At 40.5% G+C, this 10,467-nt stretch overlaps 1 protein-coding gene across 1 annotated transcript; it reads right to left on the bottom strand.

The window, feature by feature from the left end:
• Positions 1 to 422: 422 nt before the first annotated feature.
• On the bottom strand, positions 423 to 7,871 carry DUSP3 (dual specificity phosphatase 3). The gene is given in 5 exon segments (XM_008641251.2): positions 423 to 1,703; positions 5,330 to 5,556; positions 7,428 to 7,446; positions 7,449 to 7,525; positions 7,861 to 7,871. Coding segments are annotated over 5 exon segments (540 nt in total). The 3' UTR covers positions 423 to 1,497.
• Positions 7,872 to 10,467: the final 2,596 nt, after the last annotated feature.

A 10,467-nucleotide genomic window follows, 5' to 3' on the forward strand; every position in this document is an offset into this window, starting at 1 on the left:
CAAGCAGAATAATGCAGTTTAACTTCAAGAAAGTTACCTTGGTACACAGAACTTCCCCCTGCCACTCCCACATCTCCAAACCACACAACCCCAGCAACAGAAGTAAAACACTGTATGGACGTCCTTTGTGATTTCTGATTACTAAACTGAGCAGACAAAACTAGACCTGGGATCATGTGTCACTAAGACACAGTGTTTCTGTTTAAAACTGTGTTAAGATGTTTCATTCTAGAACTACATTAAAGCACAGGTAAGAATGGAACACAGCCACCCCGGCTTCTGATGGTTTAACCAACAATCCCAAGTTTGCAGTGGGAGATCATCTGCATCAAGACAGTGCTGTAACTCACAGGCACACATTTACACACTTAGGCACAGTGCAAACAAAGTTCCCTCTCCCAACACTGCAATGACTCATTTCATCTGCATGGCAAACAGAATCAAGACATCCTTTATTTTAATAGAACGTAAATATTTCCTATACAGTGTGGTACATTACAATGCTCATTTCTATTTAATGATACCATGCAAGCAATCCAAGAAGTCAAGAGTGTTCTTCTGCAAACTGCTTTGTAAGCACACCTGTGCTGGAAGTAATCTGCATGTGTGGTCATTCCATTCTGTGTTACTAAACAGTGATAGTAAAGAAGAGATAAAGACACTGTAGTTTCATACAAGCTTTGAAAGCCATTATATTCAGATACTTAGGACTTAATTATACATCCACCACAAGCACTTCTAAATAGTCATATTATTTCTTCCTTGTTCAAGTTTTTCTCTCAGCATTTGCTCTTGACATTTTTTTCTAGTATGATTTCAAAATAAAAATGAAAGTACATTTAGTAACAGACTATTCATGTCAATTGTAACAGCAGGAGATACAACTGTTCTTGGAAACACAGTGTGCATCAAGCATGGGCTCTGAATGACTTTACTATCACACACTGCATATTGCATAAATCCACACAAAACACTGCATACACTTCATTTTCTAAGTGAGTGCATCTGTGCATTTGTATATATGCTGCTCCATTCCTTGAAGCTCCTACATTCAAACTTTAGGCACCTGTGTGTATGAAAAAGAAGCTTAGAAATTACAGTGCTCCTATTAAGAGCGAGTGAAGAGATGTGTTGGGGATTCCAGAAACTGGGGCTCTGGTGAGATTAAAGACAAACCTTAAATAAATCACATTGAATGTCAATGCAAACCACATATGCTATGGAGTCTGCAGGGGCACTGAAATACATGTGAAGACAGACGTAATCACTGGAGTTACCCCTCTAAAAACATCTCTTTATGGCAACAGCTCCAAACAGTGACACAATTTTGTACCATCTTGAAAGACAGTCACCGAGTTCAAGAAAGATACTTGCACTAGACAAGCAGGAATTCTGTCTCGCTTTAGGTTGGTGGTTGCAATTTGGGTCTCTAAAGCACCTAAGACATCCTCTAAACGTTTGAGAAACTTAAAAAAAAAAATACTGCAGTGCTCTGTTCTAGGGCTTGAGCTTGCCCTCCTTCACTAATCGCTCGTTGAGCTGGCAGAGCTGCCTCAGGAAGCCATCGTTGGGGCCAATCTCTCGCTTCTGCCGGACAGTGCAGAGGGCAGACTTGACATCCATGTTCTGCCGGAGCATGAGGTAGGCGATGACCAGCGTGGGAGAGCGGCTGTAGCCCTCACGGCAGTGCACAAACACTTGTCCTGCAGGGGAGACAGGTCACAATTTGGGTTATAGTGGAATGTATGTTTGAAAAGCAATATGAAACAGCTAGGATATGAAGTGTATTAATATTAGTCCTTTTGCAGCTTGAGAACTGTGAATTCCAAATGCTACAGGAGACATGGAGAAGTTGGAAGAAAGGTGCTGTCACTCTGTTAGTAGCTACACAGTCTGTGATCAAGGATGATGCAAAAGAAAAAAATAATAGGTTGCATATCAAACAATCTCACTAAAACATATTTGCTACTATATCACAAGAGTCAAACTGTGTCTATTTACTGCACTTCTCCAGTCTTTGGTGGTTTAGGCAAGCTTTGCTCCTAAAGATGACCAGTACCAAAGAGCACGAATAAAAGAAGTTTAAAATACACTGAAGACAAATATGCTGTTTGCCATGTACTGCATCTCTTCAAAGACATCCAGCCTTTTTGCTGCATTGCTGCCAACTGCTACACTAACTCCATGTTGCATCATACCCAGCTATTTCTCCAGCTATTTACGAAGCCACATTAACACTCAAGTAGATGAAGCTGCCACTGTGCAGAAACAAGAGGCAGAACTATCTAACCATGCTGCTCATCAGCACCAACAAAATGCTTCCAGCTGATTGATTAGGGAACTCATTCTACATATTAGGTGGGTTGTATTGAGTTTGCATGGCAGCATTTTGGTGGTGGAGGGGCTACAGGGGTGCCTTCTGTGAGAAGATGCTGGAGGTTTCCCCTATGTCCAAAAGAGCCAGAGCCAGCTGGATCCAAGATGGACCTGCCAAAGCCAAACCAAACAGTGATAGTGGTAGCACCTCTGGGGTAACACATTTAAGAAGGGGAAAAAAACCTGCTGCACAATGGCAGGTGAATGAGAGGAGTGAGAATATGTGAAAAAAACTCTGCAGACACCTAGGTCAGTGAAGACTGAAGAAGGGAAGGTATTTCAGGCACGGGGGAGAAGATTCCCCTGCAGCCCATGGGGCAGACCGTGGTGAGGCAGGCTGTCCCCCTGTGACCCATGCAGGGCCACAGCAGAGCAGACATCCCCCTGCAGCCCATGGGCAGTGCCAGAGCTGGGGGATACACCCAAAGGAGGCCATGACCCCGTGGGAGGCCTGCACTGGAGCAGGTTCCTGGCAGGACCTGTGGCTCCATGGATAGAGGAACACATGCTGGAACAGGTTTTCAGGCAGGACTTGCTAACCTGAGGCAGACCTGCACTAAAGCAGCCTGTTCCTGAAGGACTGCCCCCCATGGAAGACAGGACCCACACTGCAGCAGTTAATGCAAAGCTGCAGCCTCTGGGGAGGCCTCACGATGGAGAAGCTCTTGGATGTCTCCTGTGGGTGAGACTGGAACAGGGGAGGAGAATGAAGAGGAAGGAGAGGTGAAAATGTGCATTGACTGCAATTCCCACTCCCTGTCCCCTTGAGCTGCTTGGGATCAGGAGGTACAGAAAACAGGGAATGAAGCTGAACATGGAAAGAAAGGAGGGGTAGAGGGAAGGTATTTTAAGGTTTGGTTTTGTTACTCATTATCCTACTCTGATTTGATCGGTATTAAGTGAAACTAACTTCCTCAAGTTGATTCTGTTTTGCCTGTGATGGTAATTGCTGGGAGATCTCCCTGTCCTTATCTTGACCCTGGAGCCTTTTGTTGTATTTTTCTCTCCCTGTCCAGCTGAGGAGGGAACATGCTGGCACGGCTTGGTGGGCACCTGGTATCCAGCCAAGGTTAACCCACCACGTGGGTAAATCCTATAGTGAGGTATCCAAAAATAAAAAAGCAGGCCACAGCTCCCTTTGAGAAATCTAACCTGATTTTATTGTTTCTCAGCTGCTTCTGCTTTGATGTGCTTTTCCAGCCACAGAAATTTCCCCCTTCCCAAATGCAGTGGGACATGTGGCCCCAGTCTACTCTCCAGAGTAAACTGTTTTTTGAGACAAGAAAACATCTGAACCATACACACCCACTCTTACCATAACCACAACTTGCTTTGAATCACCCCAACAGAAATCCTGTTACTACATTTGCCTTAAACAGCAAAAGCTTCTCAGCTCAAGGCAAACCACTAGCATGGTAAAGAGCTAAAACAATTAATTCTCAACATTTCTTGAGAGCCTGTAGTAATAAATAAGCAAAATTTAGAGATTCTTGATTATATACATGGAAGAGAATTGACTTTTCTGCAAATGGTCAGAAGGAAAAGGTTTCTGGCCTTTCTTTGTGAAAGGCAGTGTCTGAAGGGCTGCCTTCCAGACCTGCAGGATACCAGACCTGCCTTCCAGAACTTCATGCACTGCAACACTAAAATGAAATTGAGGGAGAATACTATTATACCCCTCTTCTCTTCTCTTCTCTTCTCTTCTCTTCTCTTCTCTTCTCTTCTCTTCTCTTTTCTCTTCTCTTCATTACCCTTACTCTACACTTTAATGTCAAACAAAACAAACTATTTGCAGCAGCCAGTTAATCTTAAAACTGGCTCCAACATCACCCAGCTCCGAAGTTCCTCTTTGTTTACCACTGTTAAGAAAACAGTGCTGGGCAAGGTAGACAAAAACAACTACGACTGAAAGAATCAGCAAACAGAGCTGCTGCAAATTGAGATTGACTCTGCAACTACTGAGATCAAACTGAGCAGGTCCAGTCGAGGCACAGCAAACCCTTCCTTCCTCTTGCAGCCTGTTCCAGTGAGTCACAATGCTAACTGCAAGAGCTGCATTTCCATTTTTAGAATTGTTCATACTCCACCAAACTGGATGTAAACTTTATTTTCATCTGTCAAAACCCACATCACAGCTCCAGTACCCCTTTGCCCATTTCAGAGGAAAAACTTCTAGAATTGTGGCAGTTCTCATCACTCCTATTTAATGCTCAGTCACGAAGCAAGAAAGAAATTAAGCATGTGTAAAAATAACTGGTAAGTTGAAATAGTTAGACAGCACAAACACCATCTGTCCCACTGCACTGTGTCCTAGGATTTCTGCTCTGAGGAAACATACTATAGAGAAATGTGGCAATAAACAACATTGCAAATATAACCTTCAGCTTTTCTGCAATCCTAAGAAATAAAGAGGCAATCAACACATAAAATAATGTAATGACTTAATGTAATAAAAACTGTAAGGTGACAGTCTCTATTCTTATTGTACATTTGGAAAAAACCCCATGTAACAGGTTATGTGAGTACTCTTCAGCACCTGCATTACTTGTATCACTTCTGCCTTTAAATTTCTAATATCCTTAAACAACTTTTTGACCCTGAACTTACTTTTTAAGAAATATTTTTAATGTGCTTTAACACTTCTAAGGAAAAATAAAAACATATCTTCCCCAAAAGAAACTGTAATAAGATGCAGCAGCTGTTTCCCATTTCGAAGTTAACCCTGCAGTGACAGAGTTCCCTTTGCCATGTACTGGAGACCTAAATGTATAAACAGAAGACTAAGCTGCCTCATTGTGTATTCTTGTGTCTTTGATGCAGGGCCATTATGTGAATTTTTCACTTGATTGTTCTGTTGATAATATGAGCAAAGAACCATTTTCAACAGTAAACTGCTAAGAAACATATGCAGTGCACAAAAAACATGGTAGAAAGATATTTCAGTTTGCCTTACCATCCTTCTGGGAAAGGGCTTTCTCAATAAAATCAGCTGCCTCCTCAAAATAGCGACTGAGGTTAAATTCCTGTGTATCGTTAGCTTTAATGCCATGGTATCTGATGCCTGTGCCTTCATAGAACTCTGCATTAGTGTTCACATGCATGAATGATTTCCCCTCTGCTGCATTGAGAACATGGGTTATCCCCAGACGCTGCAGCCTCATAATGTTCTTGGCTATGAACCTGTGTGACAAAAAGTGTCAAGAAAATGATTAGATTTTGGTGAATCATCTCAGTATTTATGATGTTCTCAGAAGGTATTGATAACCAAACCCTTTGATTTTTTTCTGTTAATAGATGACAAATATACTGTGCCCAAGAGTGAATTAGCTACTGGTGATAAATTCACAAAAATATTTAGAGCCATGGTGACTGCTTGTGCATGACAGAATGCTGCTTTCTTGGCTGATGACCGAGGAAAGCACACATGGAAGTGAAATCTGCTAGATTCTGCTATGGCTTAAAATTGTAACTTTCTGAACATAAAATTCTGACCAAAGTAGGAAAATACTGGGGATGACAACACATTAACTTCTGAGATTAACTGTTATCCACATAAAACAATTTAAAAACCAGTTACAAAAAGCCTCTACTGTCAAGTACCAGTGTTGCAGAACTTGATAAGCAATACTTGCTACTCTAGCAGACAGTCCAGACAAACTGACATTTTAGGGGGCAATTTTAAGCACTGTGAAACAGCACTGGCTCCTTATCAGGCCACAGGAAGAAAGTAACTGAGTAAATGTTACTGCATCTTCAAAAGACTCATCTGAGGTCTACTAAGAGGTGTAGTCCTATGCCCTGTGCTATTCAACACCTTTGAAGTAGTGGAAAGATCTGACAAGGCTATCCAGAGGCCAGCAACACAGAGATATAATTCACTTTTGAGACTCAGTGTTTTCACCACAATTTTCAGTGTCTTGGCTGAAATCAATATCTGAATGTAAAAGAATCCAGATGAGTGATGTTTAAGATGCTGAAGTGCTTAAGAAAGCGCTCTGTACTTTTAGGTCAGCTAAGTCCTTTCCAACTCCTCAGTTTTTCCAATAATTGTAACAAAACCACCAGCTTCCATCTTTAGGTGGCTAAAAGAGCGACCCACCCTATTAGTGAACAATTGAGCTGGATGCTACACAATAATCATGCCTCTCAGGCTTGACAATGACAATTAATTAGATCCAGTAATAATGCCATAAGCTTTGATAAAAGCTCCAGGATGTACAATGGCAAACAATCCATCTGCTCAGTAACACAGCTGATCATGCACAAATCTCTGCTTGTGCCCTGGAATGCAATCTATAGTAAGAGGAGCTAACCATTAAATAATATGAGGAGAGCACTGACTCCTTTTTGCCATAAACCCACTACTTTTCATTCATTCTGAGTCTGATTATTTCCATATGTCAGTCACAATATTTGCCTCCCTTTCCTGGGAAGAAAAAAAACCCACCATATCTTTTATCACACTACATGGTCTCCTAATAAAATCTAAGCCCCATTGGTCAACATTAGCAGAATGTGACAGAAGGCTTTAGCTGAAGGATAACTCAGCTCCTGCTCACTTTGTGAAAAGAGGTAGCCTAGACAGATTGTTTTTAAAAGCAGCTTTCAGTATGTGTCTAACTGGATGTGGAAACAGAAGTATTTTTTAAAAACTCCCTACAGCTCAGCTCATAAATTGCCAATACAAGAAGTCTTAATATTAAGCTGAACTCCAGATAAGCATTTGTGCAGTATCATGTTGGACAAGTTTCTGTGAGATGGCAACGCATCCAGGGCTTCTGGCTGGGCACTTAGGTAATCAAAAAATTTAAAATAAATACCCAAATTAGTCAATTTACATCTATATGAATCTCTGAGTCCATTCACTCAGAATTTTGATGTAATTCGAGGCCATGAATAACCTGAGAATTCCTTTCTTCCTGATGACTGCACACCCCTTAAATTCCAGTGTAAGCGGATGAAGACTTATGCATGACTGAAGCTTCTACATTTTCTGCTGTCTGTGCCAAGCAACTATGGCAATGAACCAAGTATTTGTAAGACTTCATTACCCAAACAAATGCTGACAGATTTTCCATCTGGCAGGACATCAGATGTGCCAGGGGAGAAGTTTCAGTGTCTGGAGAATTCTGCTTTCAACACAAAAATCCTACAGAGCAAGGCCAAACCAAAATGTGTTAATTCAGCGGCGAGTGCATACACTTAGTAGGGTGAGAATATGGTTTAATTAATGTTATATAGATCAGCATATATCTGATAGTGTTCAGGATCAACAGGAACTCCCATTCTGAAATTATGGTTGAATCTGGCAACAGACTCAACAGGCTTCCCTGGAGGCAAAGTCATTCCCAGTGAATGATTTTTGCAGATTTTACAGATGATTTTCTTACATAGCTAGAGGTGAAAAAGAGAGAATTTGTATGCCATTTGTTTCTCCCTTTTCAAACAGTCCTTGGATCTCTCTCATCCTTAACATTTCATTACAGCTGCATCATGTTGGATGTTGAAATGCTAGCTCCTTCAAATAGCAGAGATGCTAACATCAGCTTCATCTGGCTCCTGAAAAAAATCACAGAATCTTGTCCATTCTCAATATGGAAGATTTACAGTTCCTCGTCCTGTGAGTAACACTAGTAAGAAGTGTTCCCTTTGAACAGAGAAGAATTATTTAACCAGCCACAAAACATAGGTTTTGGAGAACCATTCATCAGTAATTAAGGATACATGAGGCTATGAACTATAGGCATATGGAATTATAAACAAACAAACCAAGTCTTTAATGGCAAAAAACGCCAGCCTATTAACACATTTTAATTTGCACTGTCCAGTGCATGCAAAATTGTTTTCTTACCAACGCTTCCCTCAGAGTCACTAAATTTAATATTAATTTTGGGCGAATCCCCTCCATACTCCTTACAACACACCTGCACTTGTGGCACATTAAGAACAAAGAACAACTTCATGGGTTACCCACATACATTAAAGCAGACAGAAAAACTAAGATTGGGCAGTCATAACCAGAACATTTTTACCAAATACAGTTACGGAGACATGGCTAGAATCGTTACAGGTTCCCAGGAAAAACCCCACAAACAAATTCCCTTAGTCAGTAGTTCAGGAATCTAAGCCTGCTCATTTTCAGGCAAAACACTGGTTTTCACAAGAATGGTTGTTCTGGATAAAAAGCCTACCACCCTCCAGTGTGCTGACTGCTCCCTCTTGCCCCCATTCTGATGTCACCTACAACCCTGACAAAAATGAATTATTCCAACCCTTCTGGTCAGATTAAAATGTTACATTGAAACACATCTTCACTTATACAGAAACACAAAATGATGTGCACTTGCACTGCATCCCAAATTGTTCTTTTGTTATTGTTTGAAAAATATATAATTGTGCTAGTCTATCACCTATAAAATTCTTGTCTTAGGGATATCACATTTTTACTCTTGTCTTCACAAATTTTGTCTGATCTTCTTGAGAGGTTAGAACTACCCATGGTAATGTGGAAACCCATAATTTTCAAAATATGTTATCATTTTATCTCTGCATTTTCATTAACTTTCATGTATTGCCTGCAAAATTGATTACTTTGGCCCTGCTTGAAGTCACTTGACAGATAAACTGTTATTCTGCACTATGACCCAGTTTAATCTCACCAGCCTGAATGTCTCTATGTTGTCATTTTTACCTAAAGATGAGTTACTTTTAAGGAGAGACAGCAGCACCCCTGTGCAAAATATTCTAAAAAGTAACCAACAGAAGTTCCTGAATCTCACTCATAGGTCTTAATTTTTTCCTGTGAGTTCCTGCTCAAATTATATTGTTTTTATATAATGTACTGGAATTCCAATCCCCTTGTTCTGGCTGCTCTGTGAATTTTAATTGTTATAAAATCTCTGTTGCTTGTTATCCTAAACGTGACCCTGTATTGCACACAACAAGAGTACAAAAGCAGGGCATGAAGCTCAAAATGATGTGAAAACAGATTCATATTCTTTCAGAATGACTAATACAGCAAATGCTACTTACAGTGCAGTATATACCACAACTCCACTGGATACAAAGAATCCTCTTAAGAATTAATATTATTTCCAGTTCGAGAATATCAAAGTTCACCACACAGTGCCCAAGTCTTAATGGAAATCCATCTATTCAACTAGACCTCAGCATTACCTTAACTCTCTGTGGATGCTTCAAAGATATTACTGCCTCCTAAGTCTTGACAAACTAAGTAGATTGTCTGTTCCTGTTGTGAAATAGTTTTTTCAGCCACAAAGTTATTTCTTGCTTTAGCTACCCTCCACAACTTTTCAGCATTCTTTTAAAAGCACTGACAATACAACTGCACTTTGTCTGTTTGTGCCACTAGCAGCTGAACTGTTCTTAGGCCACAAACTGCAGTGGTGCTTCAGGTATTTTTTGTTTGTCAGTTATTACATAAAAAGTCCTTCTCAACAGTAAAGCTTTCCACTAGATAGAGATTCTCCATTGTGCAACTTATACATGCATTATCTGTTCCTGGGCACCCTTGCATCTGAACATATTGAAGTCCCTACTCTATATTTAAGATAGGTTACTGAACAATGAAAACGACTCTGTAGTAGCTAACTGCCTTCAAAGTTATTTTGTAATTATTTGCTGCGCAAATCAGCTTTTAAGCTATGACTTGCTTTTTTCCAGATCACTGTTACAAATATGAAGGAGATGGTGGCTGTCAGACACCAGACTGGCTACTGAGAGAATGATTTCAGTCCCATCTCTAGACGTGCATGTCCTGCATCAACAGGCAGTAACAAATATAATTTGGTTTGGCTTAGGAAGAAGTTAATGACAGTCTATGATCTTGACTTATATTTCTTTAGGAGGTACAAGCTTAAAATAAGAACAGGAACCCAGTATACTACACATGTATTAAAAAAACAATCCCAAATTTCACTGGGAAAAAGTGCACAAAGATAGACAAAAAAGGGAAAAGAGAATCAGCAGGATAGGACAGGGTTGGAACAGTTAATTGAATCATGATGTGGTGCAAAGAATAAACCCCACAGGGCTCGCAGAGATCCAGCAGATCCCGTCCTGCAGCTTGGC

This window comes from Corvus brachyrhynchos, unplaced genomic scaffold (genome assembly GCF_000691975.1).
Source record: "Corvus brachyrhynchos isolate BGI_N302 unplaced genomic scaffold, ASM69197v1 scaffold30, whole genome shotgun sequence".
Classification (NCBI taxonomy): domain Eukaryota; kingdom Metazoa; phylum Chordata; class Aves; order Passeriformes; family Corvidae; genus Corvus; species Corvus brachyrhynchos.